This window comes from Drosophila eugracilis, unplaced genomic scaffold, assembly GCF_018153835.1.
Source record: "Drosophila eugracilis isolate 14026-0451.02 unplaced genomic scaffold, ASM1815383v1 contig_1197, whole genome shotgun sequence".
NCBI lineage: Eukaryota > Metazoa > Arthropoda > Insecta > Diptera > Drosophilidae > Drosophila > Drosophila eugracilis.
Window position 1 is genome coordinate 1,632,474 of NW_024571981.1, and position 25,286 is coordinate 1,657,759.

Below are 25,286 nucleotides of genomic sequence, written 5' to 3' on the forward strand. Positions count from 1 at the left end.
ATAACCAGTGCTGAAAAGCGCAGACATATCTAACCAAAACTATCGTTACCTGACATAATCCGCCAGAGGGCGCTGTTATATTCAAAATACTGTCGGTTACGAGCAGTCGAAACCAAACCACAAAAAGCAGACAGAAATTGACCGAAATAAATAAATGGCCGCCCACGCCGGCACCATTTATAACAATTAATAACGGTACAAATTCACGCACATGCAGCAGATGGATAAACAAATCGGTTGGCGTGCATTTGACGCTGGGAAGTGCGAGTGCCAAGAGTTTTTCGAAACGCTTAGTTGCCGCCTCCGGTTCGCACGGTGCAGTTGCTCGGACAAAGAGATACAGAATCGGGGAATACAAATTTCTGCGTCAAAGAGCGCCGCCAAAAAGCTGAAAATTATTAAGATAATAAACGGGAGCGCCTTTTTAAGTGCCTGCGAATGGTTCTTCTCGGGCATAAACTAGTATTTTGTGTAAATAAACGAAGCGCACGGCAAGCGTTTGAAGTTCCGGCCGGGATCCGGATTCCCCGCGTGGAATGTATGGCATTAGGGGATAAATGAAGAGCGTGCGCCCATTGTTGTGACACCTGCAGTTTCATCCTACTCATAAACCCACGACCCATATTGCTGCTCCATGAGCTTTTGGCCATTACCTCACTCATCGGCATTAAAGGCGGCACCCAGGTGGTTCTTTATACTGCTATTTTACATTTTTTGTTGACACAAAGGTGAGTACACTGGGAGAATAATATTATTTTTAGTTGATCATAAGTTTATGTTGTTCTTACGTAAGTTTAAAAAATATAGCTTTAATTTAATAAATGTAATAAAAAATCACAAACTAAAAGCTGAAAGGATGTTACGAATCTTCCAACAAGAGTTTTAGACTCAAATTTGAGTTATTATTAAATGATAAAATTTATATTTTATTATTGAAGGAACTTGAACAGCTAAGATATTATCTTTTGGATTGAACTATAGAGTATCATCATATATAAGTAGTAAAAGGTATTCTCTTTGTGCTATTTTTCTGACAGTAATCCATATGCATCCATCTATCGCTGGCTTGATATTTTTAAAGCTCAAATGCAAATGTCGGTGGAGCATTTAAAGTTCAGTTCAGCCACAGACCTTTGACCTGACCTCGAATCACCTCGGGCACCGTGGGTGGCATCGTTTTCAGAAACTGCCAGTTTGTCACATCATCGGAGGTCGAATCATCAATCACCATGGCCCTGGGTGGATTTTCATCCCTCACACACCCCCAAACCCTTCCATCTTGCAATCTATTTTCCACTTGCAATTGTCTGTAAACAGAATTTGTATAATTGCCAATTGCCGCGGATTTACTCGATTGCAGCGACCAAATAATATTCAACATACGCCGTGTGTGCCAAATTAATTGTAATACATTTCGCCGCATTGCCACACTCGAGGGGCGGTTACATATATATAACATATATTTATATATATAGAGGGGAGATTCGCATAACAATAAATCCAAACAGAACATTTGCGCTGCTTTGCACTTTGGAGCACTGCGTTCCTGAGTTGTCTGTAAATTTGCGATTTTTCCATGCTTTCGCTCTCAGTGTGAGAGTGTGTGTGTTTCTGAGAGTGTATTTGTGAACATTGTTTTTGGCATATATGTGTAGCTGAAATTGCAATAAGTGCCACTGTGTGTGTGTGCTGGCGCGCTCCTCGAGGGCTGTAAAGTAATTTGAATTCTGAATGAGCTCCTTCTGCGACTAAGGAATTCGGGAATGATCATTGAATAAGTCACCGAAACAGTGCTGAAAGGAGGTATTTGATTGTGATAAATGGATGTAGGCAGTGAATTGGCTATCAATAGGTTTCATTCGGTAGGCATTTACCACTCAAACTGAATAATCGGGGTGATTTAAACTGAATATAATAAGAGAAGGACTAACATGTTAAAAGAAGAAAATTTATCCTTAGGGTTTTTCAGCTAATATTAACAAAAAATACCGCAAACTTGTGGGAATGTTATAATAATTATTAATGTTTAATTTCATTTGCTAAAGAATTTAATATAATTTTAAGTTTCAGATCATTAATTCTTTTAAATATTGTTCACGTTTCTGGTTTAGTTCCTGCGAGAAACATTCTCTCTACCCTCGTTGTTGGTACTTTGACCGTAACACATTACGTATACGTGATGGGCAAACACTTTTCCGGTTTTCTCCATTTTCCATGTACGCGTATCCCTTTGCCCTTCAGTAGGCTGCAGTGCAGCAACATTTTTTTACGGCTGTTGCGACATGTTTTGCATGGCCGAAAAACAAAAATACGAGGCCCCAGAAACAAAAGTTCAAACACTGTTGCAAACAATTTGCAATAAAATTGAATGCAAAAGCCCAGAAAGGCGGGAAAAGAGAAGGAAAACTACAACAACGGTGGCCAAAACTCAATCATGTGGCCAGTGGAGTGGGCCACTTAGTGGCCCTGCCCCCTTTTTGCTCAACCTTTGTTTGGAGCTATGAACCTTGGCGCCATTTCGCTGACCGGCGCAGCCAGGCGCATAAATTTTGCTACGTCTTTCGGCTGAGAGGAAACGAGGTGGGGAGGGGAAACGACGTGAGGGGAAAGGAACTGAGGCTGCAGTTCAAAAGACTCGCTTGGCCAAAGTTCAGATCAAACTTTCGTCTTCGCCTCGTTTGAATGCTTGCTCCCTGGATTCTGCCATCTCGGCAGCAATGACCTACAAAAGCATTTAAAATTTACGACTTGGAGGCGATTCTGCCTCGAGATGAATGAAGACAAACTGCAGAAATGGCCAAGGAGGTGGTGCTTCTTTGGACAATGTCAGTGATGCCAATCAATTGTGGAGCAAGAAAGGAAAATTATAACGCTTTTTTATAGACTGCAATAAAACAGATGACTATAAAGGTGTCTCACTTTAAATTTCCTAGCGAAATTGCCATCTTATTTTCTTTATCGTTTCTTTATAAAATTTTTCAAATTAAATCCAAAAAGATTTAGATTTTAGTTTTCGTTTAATTACCTTAAGTTTTTGAACTTAGAAAAGAAATTAAAAGTTGCCGGTAGATCTAATACCCTTGGCGACCTGACAGCTCTTAAGGAGTTTTCCGAAGCGACTTGCGAAGCGTGCAAATTCGCGCCGCATGCGTCAAGCTGTTTAATTGCACTTGCAAGCAATTACATTTTGAGTAACTGAAAGGAGGTGTGCACTTTGCTGACAATTAGGTGCACACGCGTGCACAAATTAGGTCTGGCTGCGAGCACGGGGCGTATGCGTAATCAAAGAGCAGAGGGACCATTGTACGTCAGACAACAAAAGGCTTGCCGAAAGTCAGAGTGCAAAACCATATCAATCTGGTTGTGTGTATATATATCGTTAGACATATATATAGCACTATAAATATATCTCGGGCAGGAGGTCCCGAATTATTTATACACGTACATACATTCCTTTGCTCTGACTGAACGAGTTTTGGCGATTTGCAATTACTTTGCTATTTTGGCAATGGCTTTTACTCTTCGCCGTCGCTGCGTCTGTGTCTGGCTGTGCTGCTTTTCCCGATTTGCCACATTTTCACTCTCCACTCGCCCTCTTTTTCCACACTCAATGGTCCATTGTCTGAGCACGCTTGGCATCGTTTCAAGAGCGCGAAATCGAATGCTTTAGCTCATTACTCATACGCAACGTGGCACATCGCTGGAAAGCCAACTAGAAAAGACTTTCAATCGAAAAAGCCAATAATTGGGAAATTAAATTAAGAATAAGGGTTGTACTTAATTGAATGAAGTTGAATTTTTGTAGAACCACAGTTTTCTCTTCATTTTTTTATTAATGGGTTTCAAAATTCTTGCAATATCCAAATAAAATTTTTTTATTTAATGATTTTTCATTCCTAAAAACTTAGTGACTATATCTGCGTAAGCACATTACGCAAGTTATGAATGCATACTCATCCTAGGAATTCTTGATAATCCACACAAAATTCAAATTCAAAACAAGAAGTTCTTGAATGCGTAATAATAATCATATAAATTATACATAAATAAGCAAATTGAATGTGTTTGTAGGGCGGCAAAAACTGCAAAAGTTAATTATGCGCAAAGTGAAACCAAATGTTTTGGCTCAAAGACCATCATTGCTTGCGAATGTCGAAAGCAAATTGAATGTAAACTGAGAAAAATGAAATACGATGAGTTGTGTGGCGACAGAAGGGGAGGGTGAAGGGCCATCCATTTAATGGCCAAGTGTCCGCTGTCCGCTGGCCTCAAAGATCTCAAAATAATGTATACAATATAGAGAAAATAGAGAATACATAAATCTACGGCTAGATGCTGTCTGGCTGATATAAAAAATATATCACAAAAGCATTTCAAGTGCTCTGACAAAGGCGCTAAAAGCAAATGGATAACCAGCGGAACGTCCAAACATATGAACATAAAAATAAATTAATCAATTTCATGCAGACAACAAAAGCCCAAAAAAAAAAAAAAATACGTTTGCATTCTTATTGCAAAACTTTCCCCGTAAAAAAAACAAAGCCAATGAACTTGACGTATTTTTCTTGGTTAATCTGATGGTTTAAGTTTAGGCGATTAGTTCTTAATAGAGGAATTTGTGACAGCGAAATATTTAAAATGTGATCAGGAAATACACAAATGTATATACATTTTTGAGAATTCGTTAGGAATAATAAACTTAAATAATCCAAATGTATTTTAAGATGAAAAATTTAAGAGAAAATTGAATACTTTAAATTTGGTAAAAATAAATGTAGTTTATCCGCTGTAAATGTAGCTAAACCCGGAACTTGGCAATGTATTATCCTCTTACTTTCGTTTTATTTTTCATATATTTTTCATAGATTTCCTCACAAACATTTATTCTATCTTTCCATTCTCCACATAGAACAAACACTCGTGTCCTTAGAGAACATTTCAAGGGGGAAGCCAGCCAAAGAATTCATTTTGGCACTCAGCATATGCGTCGTGGTCAAGGCGAAGATTATTATTATTGAATATTTTATAATGCATTGCCCAATGCCCAGCACACTAATATAAAATGTGGATTTAGGGGTCGACGGGTTGGGGGTATAAAATAAATGTGTGCGAAAAACTCGAGCTGCAAAAGTTTATGGCATGAACAGTTTCAATGGGGCGCCCAGCGCCAAAAAATGTTTTCGAGTGCGAGCCGCATTCAAGCACTTTACTCTTCTGTGAGGAAAGGGGGGCGGCCACTGGGCGTGGCAAGGGGCAATGGGCGGAGGGCGTGGTGGCAGCCAACGGTACTTGAGAAACGGCGCGCGAATTTGTTGCCAACTTTCTGGGCATCGAAATGATGGCATCGCCATCGGGTACGAGTTCGAGTGCCCTAGCTGGCTCACTAATTTGCCGCCGCCGTTTGTCGCGCTCAACATTTTACATATTTGCCGATTCGCCGACCATTTCGTGGATTTATATTATTTATTTTATGGTTCTATGTGCGGAAAGATGGTTAAAGGCAAAACTCTATTTATAGGGAAATTTATATCGATAAATGAGGAGCAATTTTGAAATAACACATTTTCTTTGCTATGGATTTTAGAATAGAATTATGAAATGGAGTATTTGCTTTCAATTTCAGACTGTGTTAGAGTAAGGAAAGCCTGTTACCACCCTGCTTAGATAAATCCATTAAATATGCCGGTCAAACCTCTGCGACTCTGTTTATTCAGACATCTAAGTTTAGCGTCTGTTCAGGGCTAAGATCCCTCGTGATATTTTTCATTGAGTACACGAGAAACGGCTGCTGTCCACCTCATTTTTCCCATAACAGAAATTTATGAACCGCATTCGCATAATTATGACTTATTCTCTTTTAATCTTCGGCGATTTAGCGGACGAACAACGTGGCGTATACGCAACGCAGACTTTGACTGCACCCAACATATGTGCCATTAATTTGCAAGTAATTAAAATGCCTACGAATTACTGCAATCCCCCGAATACAAACGAAAAGCAAATATCTTATGCTCAATGCAGGCCAATTCGTGTTCGGTTTGCCATTCGTCTGCCAAAAAACCAGAAAAAGAAATATACATCTTGCGTCATGCAGTGCACATTGTGTGGCACAGTTTGTGCCAAGTTTTCAAATATAAATAAAAGTTATATGCGAAAAGCGAAAATGTTTGGTTAGCCGATCAGCCAAAGGCGGCGGCAATTAATGCAAAATAAAATGTAATTATACTGCCCGTTTAAAAATAATCGATTTAATTAAATTTAAAATTGGATTCGTGGCTAATTGAAAAGCGGAATCACAAACGCAATCACAACTGCGATGGCGTCGAAGGAAGGCGTCTGCTCGGGGGTTGGGTAATCAGCTACTTAATGCCCAATGTGCTCTCAAGCATTTGGCAGTAATTGTTAGCAAAAAATTGTCATAATTAGCGGAAGGCACAAGAGGATGAAAAGAAAAACAGAAATTAAAAGAAAAATGAAGAGCTTTTCGTAATCGTTAAACTGGGATTTGAGCGGGAAAGGGAGGATGTTTCTTGTTAAAAGGTTTACTAAGTGGTTCCATTTCGATTTGAATCAAAGATGTTCTTCAAAATATTTAAAATTCATTTCGAAAACAAAGAAATAACATTCATGAGTAATTTTTCTAGAATTTTCATTACATTTTTGATTCACATACCTTGTTCAGCCAAAGTCTTTAATAATATGAAGCAAACGCATAAATTTCAACTCTTTAAGTAACCCCATTTGGCAAATCCAGCGACATCTTAAGCACCATTAAAGCCGAGATGTGCTGCGTGACTTGGCTGGCTGAACTTTCCCGCTGTGTGTTAATTACCCAAGAACCAGGCTATACCATCCCACCGAACTCGAAATGAAAAGGGGGCGTGGCGAATTGGGAGGGAAGACAGGCGGAAGTGCATCGGCGAGGAGGACAACGAAAACATTTCATGGCACATTATTTTTATTAATAATTATTTCACATGCAGACCAGACGGGACCGCTTGTACATCAATTTTACATGAGAGCAGGCAGCTTCCCTTGGCTTTTGTATACGTATGTGCTATACAGCAGTATGGTATATGGTATATGGGATTGGGAAATGAGGCATCTACGGGTTGGGTTCGTCCATGTTCCGGACACTGACAGCGGCCGACGACGTTGACGCAAATCGAAAATGCCAACTGTGCGCTCTCGGGGTATCATTATTTCATTTGGCTCCTTGTGTTCTTTTTTGTTGTACCTTGGCTGGCAGGTCCCATAACTTGGTTCTTGGGTTCTGGGGTCTTTGTCGGCCATCTTTTAATAAGCCTTCAGGTGCAGCTGCAAATGAGCCATGAATTATTTGCACTGCACATAGATGATTGTAATTGCGGGTCTCTTCGTTGGCTTTTTAAAAATAAACTCAAATTTTTGGCATGAAATAAATTGGGGGGAAAAATGGCTTATGTAAGTGTAGCAACAAAATGTTTTCCCTATGTAAAATCTTTGCCTCATTCCCCATTGAAATTTGAGTTTTGATGACGCTAATCCGACCCTTATCAATAATGATCTAAATTCGGCGAACTCGGCTCCTTGGGGAATATTCGCAAAAAACCGCTAATGACAAATATAAATCATGGCATTGGTATGCAGAATTTCTGGGAAAAGAACCAAAGCTCCTGCCAGGAATTACAGCTTATCCTGGCTTTGGGGTTGGACCCAAGGCCCACTTTCTCCTCTTCATTTCATGTGATTTTTTATTTGGCCCTAACAATCCTAACCCGATTCTGTGTGTGTTTTGATTTGGACGACCTTATCGACTAGCAGCTCGTTCTTCCTCTTATTTGGGTTGACATTTTCCGTTCTTTTTTGGTCTTTTTCTTGCTGGTAGAAAATGAAAAAAATAAAAATGCGAGAAGAAGAGAAGTTGGGAGGTTTTCCTTCTGAATGTGGACACGTAAAGAAAGGTTGAACATTTGTTTTTATTATATATCAAATTTAAATATCTAAAACTAAAGAAGAGTTTAAAATTTCTATAAAAATGCAGGAAATTGGTAAGTATTTTATGAATAAAAATAAAAAACCAAAACAATTTCAGAGTTGTTGAAAACAAAAACTGCTGTCTTATAAAAGCTGTCCTTAACAATAAAATAAATATTTTAAAATTTCCTTAAAAAAATTTAAAATTTTCCTTAGTGCAGATAACAGTTTTCCCGCAGTGTTCGAAGTTTCTGTTCCTTTTTTCCGGTTCTGTTGTTTGAACATTTCTTTTTGTTCCTTCGTTTGTGTTTGTAGTAAAAAGTAACAAATATGTGGCATTCATTTTTTTGCTTGCTTTGTGTTTTGTTTTCAGGCGCGTTGAATAAAAAGAAAATAAATAAAAATAAGACGCACACAGAGACAAAGGTTTCCCAAGCCCAAAACACACTCATTGATACGATAGCGATGTGTATTAATATAAATAAAGCGAAAAGTAGGAGACGCAACAACAATGAGAGCGAAAATTGCGAGCAACCAAAAAACTTGGGTGCCCCCTTCTACGTTTCTTCCCCTGCCCGCCCTGCTTTTCACCGCCGTCCAAGATTTTCCGCCCACACACCCGCATTTTCCGTACCCCCTCGATTTTCACTTAGCACGCCTGGTTGTCTGGTCTGCCGGCGTCGACGTCGCGTCGCTGCCCTCGTGTTTTATTGTTTTCCGTTTTCCACGCTCATCGCTCGACGCTTTCCCGACGCTTTTCCGACGCCCACAAGCGTGTTCACCTTCTTTTTATGAATGAACGCGAATTTTCTAGCCAGCGGCAAGAACAAAAACAAGCCAAACATTTGGACGCGTGAAATGTGCAAATGGAAAATCATTTAAAGGCCACAAAAGCCAAGTAACGCATAAGAACTTGGCCCGCGAAAGAAGAGATATCAACACGTCAGAAGAAGCCCACGCAATCTTGGCACTCCCACCGGCTCTTTTGGTTTTTTATTTCTCTAATTTTCACCAGCTTTACTAACTTCCATTAGCAGCTAAGCTAGAATTGGTAGGATTTGAACCTTCATTATCAGTTATTAGAATGGATTTTTATAACCTTCTCATGTACTTTGAAAGCCGGCAGAATCTCAATTTACCTTGTATTAGATTTTTAAATTATACACAGAAGTTCTACTTTTTCCAATTCTCGATTTAATTTAAATCCTTAAAAAATACAACCACTTCTCACTTTGTTTAGCCTTTTATAATCCCCTTATTGTTGCTCATTTTACTTAATTGTAATCCGTTTTTGCTCACACTTATTGTCTTTAATGAGCTTATGCAAATGAAATAATCTGATTTTAGTTTTTTGTTCTTGAAAGAGTACTCTAAGTCCATAAAAATGAAATGAATAATCGATTAAAGACAAGTGAAAGTTCATCCTTTACCATCAACCTGTTTTTACAAAAAGATAATCATTTCCGAATATTAAAAGTGATTAAAGTGTCATTAACGAAATGAAAAATTGCCGTCTATGTTTTTTCAAAAAAAATACAAAAATAAGCGTTGCCTTGTCCTTATTTTGAACAAATATTTCGATTATTTCTCCCTTGCCCACAAATATTTGCTAGGCTCTGCCATAAATTGGTAAAATACAAGCAAGAACCAGGTTGTAACCGCGATTGTGGCTCAAATAGTTTTCCAAGCTTTTGTAATAGCCTGCAACCGCTTTGGCCTCTTTAACCTCTTAACCCCTAGCTGTTTTTGTTGTTTTATTTCGCCTATAGCGCTTTACATCTTTGTCTTAATTTTTAGTGATAAGGCATCAGAACCGCCCCCTCCTTCCTTAATGACCACCATCTCCCATTCACCCCCAGTGCCAACATGTTCGATGGGATTCGTCATGCGAACGAACGTGTTCGATGCAACTGGCATGTTCGCTCTTTTGGATTTCAGTTTCTGCTTCAGTTTGTCGTCGTCGCTCATACGCAACGTTGGCCGGGCGGAAAACACGAATTTCCAACCAACTTCGATTATTTGTTGCTACTTTCGACGCGCGTTTTGCGGGAAAACAGTGGTGCGTGGTTTGAAAAATTGTTTAAAAAAATACATCAAAGGAAAATAACGTAAATGCCAAGCATTTAGTGAATGAAAAGTAAAACCTAAAATGATTAAATATGTGTTAAAAGCTTTTTATTAAATACATTTATCAAGAGAAAACATATCTTGGCCACTTGGGAGTTTGCATCGACTTAATTGCCTCGCCAACAACATTTTTGACTGGTAAATGATTTTTGAAATCTTTCTTGTAAACATTTTCAAATGCAAATGTAAATTTTTGTATTGAGTTTTAGAAATTTTATGGCCCGTAAATTGATTTGTTTTGAACGGTTTTCATATCCGGAAAACTCAGAAAATCACACTGCCGCTTGGCAACCAAACGAATTGGAATTTGATTTTAGAATATTTTTGATAATAAGTTGGATCTTATCGTAAACGCACAAAGGCCATTCTGATATCGATCACAAGCCAAATATAATATAACTTATCTGACTCCCGTTGACTTTTGACTAAGCTGAGCAGAAGGTCGCTGTGGTAAAAAGTAAATATTATTTCTCTGCAGAATTTTCAGCTGCCGGAAATGGAAACTAGTCCGCTTTTGTTTTGCTGAACGTTAGCCAAAGTCCTCGTAAAAGGTCAATGCAGACTTTCCAACTCTAAGGTTAATACTTGCCAAAGGTTGCATCCAAAAGTTAGTTTCGTCAAAAGTTTGCCAGTTAAATGAATTTTTAGAGAGATCTCTGGGACTATTGGAAACCAGAAAAGCGGAAAAGATAATAATGCGATTCTTTTAAAACAGAAGCAGGTTAAGGATAACAGTTTCGGTAGCTTCGGCAATGTTTTTCTTTAATTTCAACATTATTATTAAATGGTATTTTCTTTAAATTTGTGTGCTATGGAAATAAAATCTGAAATTTGTTATTGTTTCTCGTATTTGCACTTTTCTTTTACCTGTTTTCGTTTTAATGAAAAGACAAGTTTTGTTTTGGTTAAATTTTTTTATTAGGAAATATTATTCACTTATTAAATAATAATACGATTCTTCATTTTTTAGGCCAACTAAAATAATTCATCAGACTTTTGTCCAGTTTTCACTGTTCATAAATAACTAATTCGCTTCGAATTCTCAACAAATATCTTGAACTGGGTTCAGAGTTTAATTGAGCTTAGCCCATTGCCAATTGCAATTCCCTTTCGCCCAGCCAATCCCCAATTCTATTTGTCAATCGCTTTCAATTACATTTAATTTACGCCCAGTGATTCGCAGGCATTTCCCATTTGGTCAAGTTTTCCCCCTGAGCAAGTCCCTGGCTTTTTCATTTCCCTCCCCCTTTCTTGGCTTCCTTAGTTTATTTACTCCTAGCTTAACGTTTGTAGTTCCCCTCATTTTATGGCCTAATTAAAGTCAAACGTCGCATTAAATTTTCTCCATTATGCCATAAAAACTGAGCGAAGATGCGACATCATTTCCTATTTATTTTGTTTAAAGTTCGGGAAAGAAATGTCTGTTGATGATTAGGCTAGCACTTGAAAGAGATTTATGGCCCCGATTTATTGATGAGCTGAATAAGACGTCTGGCAAATGAGCCGTGATTGAGAGCTGAATTGGCTGATGGTATTATGTCCTTCCAGGATGCCGAACAATTGGCCACATCGAGATGCACGTGTTCAACTTGCCTTGTCCTTGTATCTTGGCCACTCCTGCACTTTTCCCACCTCCGCCCGCCCACTCATCTGCAAATGGCACTAATGTCACGCTGATGAGTATTAATTGAGTACCGCTTATACACACTCTGGCTGTGGCATGGTAGCCAGCCGGCCTAGCTATGGCTTCGGGGCTATAAATCTAACACACACCCGATGGCCCCTGCATCATTCTTGTCCATGGATTCAGATCGGGGCACATGGCAAAGTCTTTGCCGTCGCCGCCGCCGCCGACGTCGCCAAAAACCCTCTCATTTATTCACAGACGGCACACGGTCACATGTCGAAAAGTTGCGCCTTTTGCCTTTATGCACTGAGAGAAAAAAGCCCTAGCATGTGATATCAAATGGGAACTTAAGGATATAGCGCTTGCAAATAAAAAATAAACAATCATAAGTAAATTTAAAAAGTACAAGCATGCAATTAATATTTATTTATTTACTAATTTCTTTATAATCAATGTCTGATTAGAATTTTGTACTTTCTAATCGACTCTTAAAAATCTTTTGTCATTTTAATTAAGCATTATAGCCCTGATGTGTTCGATTGTTAAGTAATCAGTTAGTGAATCATTGAACTGAGCAATTGAAAAAAGGGTTTATCATGCCAACTGAGCAGTTATATTTGACCATTTTCATAAGTTGGCTGATAAAGGAGATTATATATATATTTTATACATGGCTTATTGGCAAATTTGTATTTGTTTTTATGGAAACGAATTTATTTATGATAATGTACAAACAGTACTCAGCCCTGTACGTGTAACGATTATCTTTTTGATAACAATCAATAACTCTGGAAAGTTTGTCTGTGGCATGTGATATCTGAAAATGTGAATAATTTAACTTCCATTGCTTTGCATGATATCTGAAAACATAAATTATTTAACTTTCATTGAATGCTTACGATTGACAGTTACCATTTACCTTTTTTATGTGGCTTTCTACGAATATTTCAAAGCATAATCCAGTACAATAACAGTAAGGATATAAAACTTATCAGATATTTGCACGACCATTAATGTCAAATGTTAAATAATTAAATGTGAAGTTTTGATGTCTAAAATTCAAGTTTTTAGTTAATTAGCCAATGATGATAAAAACTAAAATATAAAGTATATTTTTTACATCTGCTTTCATGATTAACAAAAAATTCAAAAATAAAAAATTTTTTTCAAAATTTCGCCAGTGTAGTTTCTTAACTCAGCGCCTGAGGCAGATGGTTTCGTGACTTGGGCTGACCATGTTCCGCTTCTGAGCGGAGTGAGAGCGTCTGTGCATGTACGCTGGCCATTGTCCTGGCCGAGTCCTGCCTCTCGGGTCCTTTGTGTTGCGGGTCCCCTCTCAATGCCACATCACACATGTGAAGCTTTGCATTTTCCTCTTGGCTTTTCCCAGAACCCCCTGCCTGCCCCCTCCCCCATTGTACCCCCACTGGAGGCAAACAATTAGTGCTGGCTGCCGCTGTTGTTGCTGTTGTTGCTGTTATCGTTGCGTGTGTGAGTAACTGTGTTTAAACAGTTGGCGTCAAAATTATAATTAAAACGTGCATCAAAGTCGTAAGCGGCAGCACAGCATGTCACAATTTGTTATTGTTGCAGCCGCCGGGCTTTTAGAAAATTTTGTGATTTATCGGCAAAGTCGGAAAAGTCTCCCCCTACCCACCCTCTCTCTTCCCCACTCACCATGCCCACTTGACAGGGCGTCCTTGTAGCTTAATTGAATTTTTATTGCCAAGTTTGCATAATGTGAGCCTGGCTGCGTGAGGGTTCCAACGGCCAGAGGATCTATGGTATACGTAATCCTGGGGAATTACGCACACGCCGCGTCAGCACGAAAATTCTCACTCGAATGCAGTGACCCATTAAGCTGTGATAAGCAACAGCCACAGCTGCAAACTGCAACTGCAGTGGCGACCACGAAAAAAAGTTGGCCAAAAGGGAGCGAAACGGTGGCAGGACATGTAATAATCAACTAACGAACTAACCAACTATTTTCGCTGCAGTTGGCCGTGATTTTCGCGATAAGCTCGCTTTTCTGCGGCTACCCTTTCAGCTAGAAATGGCAGGCATATTGGGCAGGAAGTGGGGTTAGATCAAAAACCTCAGATATGAACGGCTTTTCCATTATTTGTTTTTGAATAAGAGAATTATGCCTGTGGTTTATGTGTTGGGGCAATATTTACATTTCACTTTAAGCTGATTTAATTTTCAACTTTACATACTTCTGTATTATAGTATAAAAGCTAAAGGATCCCAACGTTAAAGACATTGATTGAAAACTCTACTTCATTTTTCGTTTACAGAGAAAAGAGAATCTCTGATGGCAGCACTTGAATTTATGCATATTTTTCACTTTTCGATGGCGAACGAGGAGCCACTCGTGTTTGCATACTCAAGAGAGTGCCGTCAACATATCTGACGATAATCGCAAAATAAATAAATTTCTTGTGCCTCCCGAGAGGATGAGATGAAAGCGTTTTGAGTAGCATAAAGACTTCGATCCAGTGCAAACATTAGCTTTTGTAGTGACTACGGTTATGCAGCAGTCTGTCAGTCGATCAGTCCGTCAGTTTGTCCCTCAGTTAGTCAACCCATCAGTCAGTTAAGTTCATTTTGAGCTGCCCCTCAGGGCACTTTCCAACAACAACAGCAACAAAAAAAAATGGAAAAAGCAAAAAAAGTTGCATGCGTCAAGCTGATTTTTCATTCATTGCAGCTCAGGGCATTGTGTTTTCCCGCTGCCTTTTCCTCTTGACTTGTGACATGGACACGCGATTCAAGGGGAATCGCATGGACACCCAAGTTTCATGTGTCAAAGTTCATTAGGAAACATCCTGTGCGCATATATACTCGTATGCATTTTCATATATTTCATTTCTATTTTCCATAACAAAAACCAGGGAGAGCGGAGAGCAAAATATAAATTGAATTGAAATTGTGCAATGAAAGGGCTCAGCAGCAAACCTCAATGGGCAAAGATTTCTGTATTGTAATTTGATTTATGAAAAAGGCACTTACTTTTGTTTTTCACCAGCATACGAGTATATATATATTGAGAGATTTATGGCAACGAGGCCAATGTTGGTCGTTTGTCTGTTGGAATAGGTAATGCTTTTATAGATGGATGGCTATTTGAACTATTACAGATGCAAAAGATGATTGCCTTTGCCATGAGGGATTCCTAAAACATTTCGGTTTCACCTTTCCATTTTTGTAATTTAAAGCGAAAAACAACAAAATGAAAAGGTTCTGGATTAAAGGTTGCGTGTGTCATTAAAATAGTTGCTTGAAGTCCAAATACATGACATTTTTGAAAGGGTATTTATTTTGAATATAATTGTTAAAATATTTACAATGCCATTAACCATGTTTTCCTTTTTACAATGCTTTTGAAATATGAATTACCTATGGAAAACACATTTGAAGTGCGAACTGCGTGGCAGATTAGGGCTTTAAAAATAAAACAAATAAAATATTTGTTAAGCCCTCAAAAGGGAACACTTTTGCTAATGGGAATTTAAATAAATTTATTGCACGAATATAAAAATCAGAAGGCGTTATAAATCAATAGCAGTTATCACGATCAAAGAGCCGATTACCTTCAAATTATCGCCGACAGCTGAAGTGATTTTCTATAAATAAACAATTTCCTAATATAGTATTACCATCGACAAATGTATTACATTTCCAGAGAGGGAGTCAGAATCCCTGCCAGATTGAAGTCTCCATTCATAACATATGAGCTAACCAAGTTAACTGTCACTCACGATGAAGATAAGCCCCGAGAGTCAATCATTTGTCAATAAAACGGAGCACCAGCAGGTTTGCTTAGCAAACATATTTTCAGTTAAAGTAACAGTTTATGCCACTCCAGTGGTCAATTGGTTATCTGAATGTGACCCTTCATCGTTTCCCCCTTCTACCAAATATTTGACTGATGTTTACTTTGGCCAATTCCCCTGGAATCTACTCCTATATGGGCAAAGAACTGGTTTTATAGAGGCTGTGCGTGCGGGCAGTGGAGCGTGCCTGCCTTTCCAGCTGAGTGATGAAAGCATTTAGGCAGCCTCCTCCTGTACAAGTCCCCTCACTAAAATACATACATTCTTCCCCAGCAGACACAGCCCGCCTCCTAGTCCCCCAGAACACAGCTTGATTCGGCAAAGGACCACTTATGTGGCACGCAGAGGAAGTCCCTGCTTCGACATTGGCATCCTTTTGCCTCCTCAACTGCGACAGTATAGTACTTAAGCGGGAACAAAAGTTAGGGTTTCGAATGGCGGATACCTTGTAATGAGGAAATAAATGTTTCTTTTAAATGGGTTTATGCTTTATTATGTATTTACACCACAAATTAGCCCTCATCACTAACTAAATCCGTAATAACGAAGCTCCAAATCCAACAACAACCAAGTTAATTAAAATTAAAGGAAAACCCACAACATTTCGGGGTTTTGAGTTTCACAAATCAAACGCTACCTACAGTTTCGTTAGCAGGCCTTGATTTCTAAGAATTCATAACCAATTAAAATGTACATTCGAAATGTGTAAATAATTCTTTTGCCAAAATTTCAAACGAAAACTGTTTTCCCAGAGCTGTTTTGTTATTTAAGAACCAACTGCACACGAAATTGTAACTTTTGGGTCAACCTAAAAGGTTTAATTAGTTAAATTCCACAAAGACAACATCTTTGGCAGCAAACAAATTAGTGTATTTACCTTTTGACCCATTAAGGGGGTAAGGCAACAACATCCCCAACAACAAAATCTAAACAAAAACATAAACACCATTCCCCAGAAATGTCCACATGTATGTAGAACTTTAACCAGAATCCCAGTGCCAGTTAAGTATAGACACACGTCACATTTTTGCCTGGCTGCCGGTTGTATGATGCACCTGAGGCATACCAGATACCTGCCGGGTATTCCTCTCACTGATTCCCCTTCACCTTTCCACACAGCCCCTTGCTACACCCCTTGCCACTCCACCTTCTGCCAACTATTTATAGAGCGGCCAGAGTGTCCTGTACCATGTTAGCATGTGCCATGTCCATGTCCCTTTTCCTCGTCATGGTTGTGTGGTTAGCTGGATTCTAGCTAAGTTTCCTTAAGTCAAAACCATTGCGTTTTGTTATGAACATTTCCGAAAAGCTTTTGATTTATTAATACTATTCTTCGTATTTAAGCCAAGAATTCAATTTTAAGGAAAACAGAAATTCAATTACTATAGCTCAAAGTAAGATTTTGGCTTGTGGCAGACAATTCCTGTTAAAGGTTTTCTTTATTTTATTAATTTCGACTTAAATTCCGCTAAATCTCGATTCCCAGAAAAGCAACCCAGCACAGGTTCTCGTCCTTTTGCGAGGAGGGGTGCTCCAGACATTTGACTGAGTTGCCAGTTGAAGCGAGAGTTGTCTCCATGACAATATACGTATGCTACATATCCATGTGTGTGTATAGTGTACATGCAGATATAGCCGTACATATAGTACACGGTCTATTTGTACTTGCTGTGTTGGCCAACTTATGTTTGAGTATGTGTGTGCCATGTTTGTGTGCATGTTTATGGCGCAAACTATTTGCCTGTTTATTTATTGATGCGTCTATTTATTTTTGTTTGTGAATGAAACAAGGCGGTGGCGGAATTTAATTTTCCAGCTTTTCGGGGGCCTTTGCTAAATATGATTTGCTGCCTTTCCTTATTAAATATTATTCCCTAATTGCTTGAATGTGTGTGTGTCCTCTTTTTTTGGAGCAGCTACAGCTAAATTTAGTTTCCTTTTTCAGAATTTGTTATGTTAATGTCAGCTACTAACGATGTGCTGTGTCCTTGGTCTCCATTAAGATTGTCCTTTTTTCTACAAGTCTTGTTATCAAGGCTTTTAGGTCTGTTATATTTAAATTGTGGCGCCTGCCGAAAATGTTTGTCGTTTGCCGTGATGATTAAGAGCCTGGCAATGATGCTGGCAAATGTTCTATCCATGACCCAGACTCCTAAAGACAAAAGGGAAAGGACTTTGACGTGACCCCTGCGTTGTAGACCCCCAGTGGGGTCAATTTCTCGAGTAGATAATATAATTTTTGCCAGATCCCTGGTGCTGGTTTGGCTTTATCCTTTGGGAAAGAGCGAGTTCCCCAAGGTTTGTCCTCCCATTTGGCAACTTGGCGACTTTCAGATATTTCTACAAAATGTTTTACATATTTGCGCTTTTTGCATGTGCACACAAGAATATTGCGTTGTCATATGGCGAAGGAAGGGGTTTCGAAGGGAGTTAGCATACGGTCCTGGCATAATATGTAAATTTTCCAGCTGTACGTGGCTTAAATTGTTATCACAATTTGCGAATATCTTGTAAATGCTAAAAACCAAAAAAATATCAAAAATGCTTGGAAGGCAATCCCAGATGCTTAGAATATTAGAGGAAATGTCCTCATATAATCGTATTCGGAAAATCTCCTCAGGACTTGAAGATGTGCTGGGATATAGCCATAGCCAGCTAATCAAAATGTATTTAAAAACAAGAACTACCTGACTTGTGAATTTAAGCTTTGCTCATCCAGCCATGAAAGGACTCGTAAATCGAATTAATAAACCACTTGAATCGAAATTCCCTGAAAAACAGTCACTCTACGGTGCTGGCAACATTCTGGCAACTCACTTAATGTGGTTAGTCTGTCATTATTGTCCGTCGTAATCACATTATTTGTGCAGTATAGTGCAGCAGATCGGGGAATTCCCTTGAACTTTCCATGAATGTCACGAGCTGCCAGTGCGGTTCGCTCACCTCGACAGCCAGTTTCCCCTTAAATTTCCCAATTCCCCAATTCTCATAGTGCCATTACCACTCACTGAACACTGAACACCCTCATCCACCGCCATCAGGCGACAAATATTATTTTAGCCAAGCCCCGAAAAGCGGGAGAAGTGAGTGAGTGACAGGCAATAAAAAAAATGGGAGGCGACACTCGGCCCGGCCACTTCCGGCCAAGCCGGAAATATTTTTGGACACCAAGAGGGGGTGAAAGTCGGTTGAACCGAAGGCCGCAGCCGTGTGCTATGCAAATAATTTAATTAATATTTTATTCGGACACCCGCCGACCGGCAAGGCGGAAGAAAATTGGATTTTTATTTACATTTTTGCACTTACTTGAACCCGCTCGAGGATTCTGAATGGGAATGGGCATTGAATGAAGGAAGGAAGGTAGGGAAATGGACAATAAAACCAGATGCGAGCGTAAATTAAATCTCAACCTCTTCTACATAGGGATATATATATGCATACATATGTAGACTGATGCGCTGGCATTGGCCTGCAGTCAAAATTGAGAAAACGTCGAAAAAAAGCTCAGGCCAAATCAACTTACGCTTGTAAACAGTAAACAGTAAACAAATCGGATGGATAAATTCATATACATATATCTGCAGAGATAGCTCAGACAGTTAGTTGCTCGTAAATCGGTGGGGATTATGTGCGCTAATAAAAGTTTAAGACGCTCGAGAAAAATATATGTACATGCATGGACCGAGAAAACGAGGAAGCGTTTTGAAAGTTTTTGATGATTACGCATACGCCCTGTCTGCCGATGGTAATTACTGCGTTCAGTATGGAATAATGATGATGATTAATGGTTGAACTAAACCGAGTGGAAACTGTTTTCATTTATGATTCGTGTTAATAGCTGTTTTGGCTAGACAAAAATTGGCTCATATCCATGATTTAAATTTTTGAACGGAAAACTTAAAGAGAAAAATGGTAATTATTTACGTTTATCTCTTTTAAAGTAGTATAATTAACAAATTTGGTTTGTTGTAAAGCCTTAGCAACTGCTAAAATTCCGCTCTTATCACCAGAGAATATTAAAAGCCCTCCGATGGCTGTCGCTCATAATTAAATTTGACTGTGTTATCTTTTAACTCTTTTTCACAGTTGGCTCTTTGTTTGTCTGTATACCCAAGGTCAGAGTCGAAAGAATAATAATCATAAAAAAAGAACCGCATAAGAACATAAAAAGAAAAGCTGAGCAAATTTCGGTGACAGTAGATTGCAATAAATAATAAATTATAGGAGTTAATGCGAGCAATGAGCGTGGCAAGCGTCGGGCATTCATCACATGGATGTGGGTATATACAGTATATACTGTATGTCCTATAAAGTCTTGCGTGATCCGCCAAGGTGGGTGAAAATTTCGTGGGGAAAATGCTATAAGAAAAGCGAAGAACAGGCGTGGAAATGGGGGGAACCCCCTTTGGCAACTTTCTGCCACATTGCGTTGCCAACACGCACGTCAGCCATTCCGCTTACTCCACAATTCTCCGAGTTTTTCACCACCTTTTCCCTTCATTTTTCCCTCGCCAAATGGCAAGTGAAAAACCTTTTCTTCTCTCATTGTTCTGGCAACTTTTTTGCCAGTTTCTCAAGTGATTGAATTGAATTGGATTGGATAAATTTGCCAGAGTAAAAAACTTTAAATTTACAATGATTGGAGAAACCGCCGTTGTCGATATTGTACTTGCAAATGAACAACAGCAAAGTGCTTTTCCCCGTTCCATCCCCGAAAAAAGGTAAGCTAATCGCTGGGCAAGCTATGTCTCAAGTTTTCCCAACCAGGTTGAGGAGGGATTTTCCCGGGCATTATGTAAACATTGTCGGTTTTTATTGTCGGACTTTAAAGTTCGCTTGAAGTTTTAGCGGAAAACTTTGGCCATAGGCAAAGATGCGGGCTTACGGACACGTCCTCCAAAGGAAACTGCTCAATATTCATGTTCTTCTCTCTTTCGGCAAATGCAAATCAACATTCTTTAAGCCCGGAAAAGTTTTATTGGGCCAGCCATCAGGTTTCAGGCGGTAGTTCAGAGGAACTTCTTCAAAGTGGTTAATGTTTGATAAGGAATTGATGGGGAGCACTGAGTGAAATGGCAGGGAGTTGGTAATTTTAGTTGTAAATTCAGCTTCGCTTCGATTTCTGTTTGATTTTGTTATTTGCAATCAGCTGTGCTCTTACTGATGTTCATCTTTGGTGTTTTTTATTTGATTAGTACTTAAATGGTTTTTTCTATAAAAAAGCCAATAAGGATTCTTTTTAATTAGTTTGATCTGATAAGTAAGTTTTTTAATTATAAATTTGTCCAACAATCAGCATATACAATAATAAGTAATAATTGGTTACATAATCTGCTTTCTGATTATACTTTATAATTGCGAAAAAACTCTAAAACCACTATCTAAATGGGATTTGAGCACACAAATACGTTTAAGCCTCACTGCACAGCGCAATTTTGATTAAAATTAAAATATTTATGCCGAATATTTGTCCACCTGCAAGCTGCGTATCAACTTGTCAACCTGTCAATGTTTGTACACGCAATTATTAACGCATTTTGCGGTGGCAAAACTGAAATACCAAAACCGCCTCAAAGCCTGCCATTGCAAACAGTGCGTATTATTAATATCTCTTGATATGTATAATAATTATCAGCCATTATAATCGGATGCATAAGTAACAAAACAAACTCTGCAGCAATCTGTCATATTTAAGGCAATTAGGCCATTGTGCTAATGATCTGTATATACAAATTGTGTTTATTTTCTTGATTTTAACCTCAGACTCTTTATGCTTAAACATTGCCCCCACAATAAATCCAATAGACAAACACATAAATTCTTTAGAATTTCCATTGGTCAGCCAGTGATTACGAAGTTCAGAAATGCCGAAGCAGGTGTCATTGGTCAGGCGAAAATCGCCCACCCACCACCACATGGCCAGGTGTCCGGGAAAATCAGACCTTTAATCGGAACTGAACGCCCTCTCTTATCATCGCTAGACTCCATATGTCTGTGGGAAGTGTGGGAAACGGAAAATGCGTTGGCCTTTTTGCTGGAAAACCTCCCATCTGCCTTTGTCTGGGCTTTCACGTCAGCATAATTAACAATTTTTTTACGGGCTGTAAAATTTCTTAAAATTTGATGAATTTATACGTAAACGTCCAGACTGAAATTCAAAATATACAGAGTGGAAATGTGCAACAATCAAAATAATAAAGGCCAAGGTAGCTGAAATTTACGGGGTATACTTGTGCTTTCTGTGCCTGTTTCTGTTTTCGTTGAGGCTGGTTAATTCGAACACTGATTTATGAACTCAGATTTTATTATCAACAAAATGCAAACAATTTAAAACAAGAACAATGCTCCCTTAAATTGATTGTAAAAATGTTTTTACTAAGAAAATTAAAACATAAATCTCTTAAAGCATACTCGTGTATTAAAATATTAAATATTTATATAAGCTGATTGAAAGAAACACAGTAAGGCCAAGTCGATTCTTTGTTCTCTCCACAAAATATGTTACTCATAAAAATATAGCAACGAAAAAATATTCAGAGACTTCTTGCCGACAGATTTTTCTTTGGATTTTTCTGCTATGTATAATTTGTTTTATTTTTATGGTCGGATAATTTGCATTTTTAATGCCATTAAAAATTCATAATTGGAAAATAATGGGCCTGAAAGAGGGCGGCGCGAAGCAGAGTGGAAAATCGAAAGATGATGGGGGAAAACTTTTTGAAAACTTCGACTAATTTCGTAACTCTGTTTTCTATCTTTTTTTCCACAGTTGGCGCAGGGCGGAAAATGGAAAACTGAAAAGTGGAAGCGAAAGGAAAAGTGAAACAAACTGGGCCTGAAGTAAGATGTCAGCAGCGTTAGTACAAAAGGCGACGGAAACTCAACTCGACCAGTCACCGGAAGTGGGCGTGGCACAGCTGGCCACCATATCGTTGCTTTTGCAATACGACATAGACAACACACTGAATGCGCTTAAGGAGCAAAAGAAGATGACGCTGGACGCTCGATTGGGAGGCGAATTGCCCGCTGTGATCAACAACAACCAGGACAAGGACATCAACCGGAATATGCCGGAGCAGACCGAACTGGAAGTGGTGGGACTCGATCTGGGTCTCAAGAGTAGTGAGACCGCCTTTATGCCGCCAACACCGCCGGCTACGCCCAACCTGCAGAGCACAGCCCAGAAGCGGTGGAAGATTCTGGCCAAAGTGCTGCGCAAGGACTCGGAGGAAACGGTGTCCTCTTCAAGTGATGAGTTTGCCGAAGAGCAAACTGCCTCTGTGCGCCGCTTCAAGAGCTTCGATCTGCTCCGCCAGGACAGTTTCGAGGATCATGTGAGTCTGAAGTGCTTGGGAAAGACCGAGAACTGGTATAAGTACCGCATGCAGTTGGAGAATGAGTCGGAGTACTCGGTGAATATCCATCACATGGAACGTCAGCTGACCGCCAGTGATTTGATGGGCTTTAATAATACGGGCAACATATGCGTTTGGCCCTCGGAGGAGGCGTTGACCGCTTTGGTTCTCTCGGAGGTGGCTTCATACAGAGGCAAATGGATCCTGGAACTTGGTGGAGGATTCACCTCACTGGCGGGACTCATGTTAGCCAAGTATGCCACTCCCTATGCCGTGCACCTAACCGATGGCAATGAGATATCCGTGGAGAATGTGAGGAAAACCGTTTGTCTCAATGAACTGAGCTGCTATACCAAATGCTCGGTGCTGAAGTGGCAGGAGAAAGGCGCCAGGTCTCAGGCAGAGCAGGCCAAGTTCGACTTTATCCTTTGTGCCGACTGCCTGTTCTTCGACGAGGCTCGATCCGCCTTGGTGGACACTATCTGGTACTATTTGGCACCCGAGGGATCGGCCTTGATAATGGCACCTCGCCGCGGACGAACTTTAAGTGTTTTCCAGGACGAATGTGTGGCCAGGGGCTTCCGAGTGGAGTTGGCCACTCGATACAACGAGACCATCTGGCAGCGGCATCTCCAGTTAAAGGCAGATTCGGCTCTTTACGATGAGGACCTTCATTATCCTTTGCTCCTGCGATTGTGCAAGAGCCACAGCTAGGAGAAGATCGTTAACCGAGGGGGAAATGACAAACGGGGAGCCACTTGGCTGCTGTAGGTGCAATTAAGTTTAGTCAATGTTTTAGTTGATAGCAAGCAAATTCCAGTTTACACCTTAAACAAAAATGAGGCCCAGATGGTGGGTGAACAAACTTCTCCTGCCGGTCTCGACGAACAAAAAGAAATTCCTCCCACACTGAAACAAAAATTGTAGCAAGTCAAACTCGTTAGACTGGTGCTCAAAATTAATGTGAAATGTATGGCAAAAGTAATTATGGTTATAAATATTTTTGGTTTATTAAATGAAGAATATTCTGCGGAGCTAAAAAGGAAAATATAAATTATATTAGATTCACATAAGATCAAAAATTAAATAATATACCTATATTATTTTATTTAAAAGTCCACTTAGGACTTTCACAGCCATATCTATAATACTCAAGGTAAAATTTTAATGGAAACTAATGGTACATATTCGCCGCTTTAAAGCACCAGTCTAGTGATCACCTTTAGCACGTAGTTCACTGTTAAGTTATATAACGAAAGAAATTCCTTTGATATGTAAATTTGATTTGCGTTGATTCCACAAATTTTGTATCTACTTTTTTTTTTTACAAATACTCCTTGTTATGTATGTATATGTAGTTACCTCTATGTATGTTACACACCCAAAATCCACATCCCCACCCCCACACACACACACACACACACAAGTATTATTTAAATATAATGTATACGCTGAATAGCATACTTTTGGGCTGCTTTTGTAGAAACGCAGAGAAACCCGGAAACCATACACAAAGCAGCAGAGCTCGACCAATTAATTAATAGTTAACTAAACTTAGTATACTGTAATTACCTAGAGCATGTGTTAATGGTTATATGATGATGATGAGATAAATACAGTATCGAAATGCCACACATACATATACATATGTGCACTTGTTTTACTACCACCAAAAAGGGCAAGGCAAATGGTGTATTGCATGATGTCAATGGTAATCGTCATGAGCAAACATATTGTCAGAGTTATTAGCTGACTGTTCATTAAAATACCGATGTGGATTGGGAATGGAGAGGCGATGGAAGCCGGCGGCAATCAGGCGCTTTTTTATTGCTATTGCGACAGTGGCCAGGCAATTACTTTAACTGTGCCAGAGTCCAGAACCGAGGGGACTACGTCAGCAATGTGCCGCGATGGTGTAATGTCACCAATACCCTGAGGGAAAAGGGTGCTTAAGTTCCCTTTGAAATACATAGGAGAACTTCGCCAAAAGAGGAGTATAAAAAAAAAACAAAAATAAAAGATATTTTAAGAGAAAACAGAAAAAAAATTTGGGCAGAACGAAATTTTTTTCGTATTTAAGAATTAAATTTATAGGGCAATCGCAAGTTGATCAAAGAACGAATAAGCCCCCTGCTCGTATTGGGCGGCAGCTGACAAAAAATCAAAAATGAAAATAAAAATACAAATAAATCTGATAAGCGAAAATTACAAAGTAAACTCAACAGCATTGCGAACGCACACAAAGTTGCCTTTTGGGTTTAATGCGTTTGAGTGTGAGTGGGCTTGTGTGTGTTTGTGGGTGAGTCTCTGTGTGCTTGTCATTAACGAGGTCATTGGTAAGTAAGCTTGTTTGATGTGCTCCAGACATGTAATCCAGGCAGCGGG

General features: G+C 39.3%; 1 protein-coding gene across 2 annotated transcripts; it reads left to right on the plus strand.

Annotated features, from left to right (window-relative positions):
• Positions 1 to 273: 273 nt before the first annotated feature.
• Positions 274 to 24,539, plus strand: LOC108115531 (calmodulin-lysine N-methyltransferase). 2 transcript variants are annotated; one of them, XM_017227034.2, is made up of 2 exons: positions 274 to 728; positions 22,316 to 24,539. In XM_017227034.2, exon 2 carries the CDS (start codon positions 22,392 to 22,394, stop codon positions 23,613 to 23,615), a length of 1,224 nt encoding a protein of 407 aa, XP_017082523.2. In that variant the 5' UTR covers positions 274 to 728; positions 22,316 to 22,391; the 3' UTR covers positions 23,616 to 24,539. The 2 variants fall into 2 exon arrangements, with proteins under 2 accessions (XP_017082523.2, XP_017082522.2); XM_017227033.2 differs by lacking the exon at positions 274 to 728 and adding an exon at positions 9,926 to 10,221.
• Positions 24,540 to 25,286: the final 747 nt, after the last annotated feature.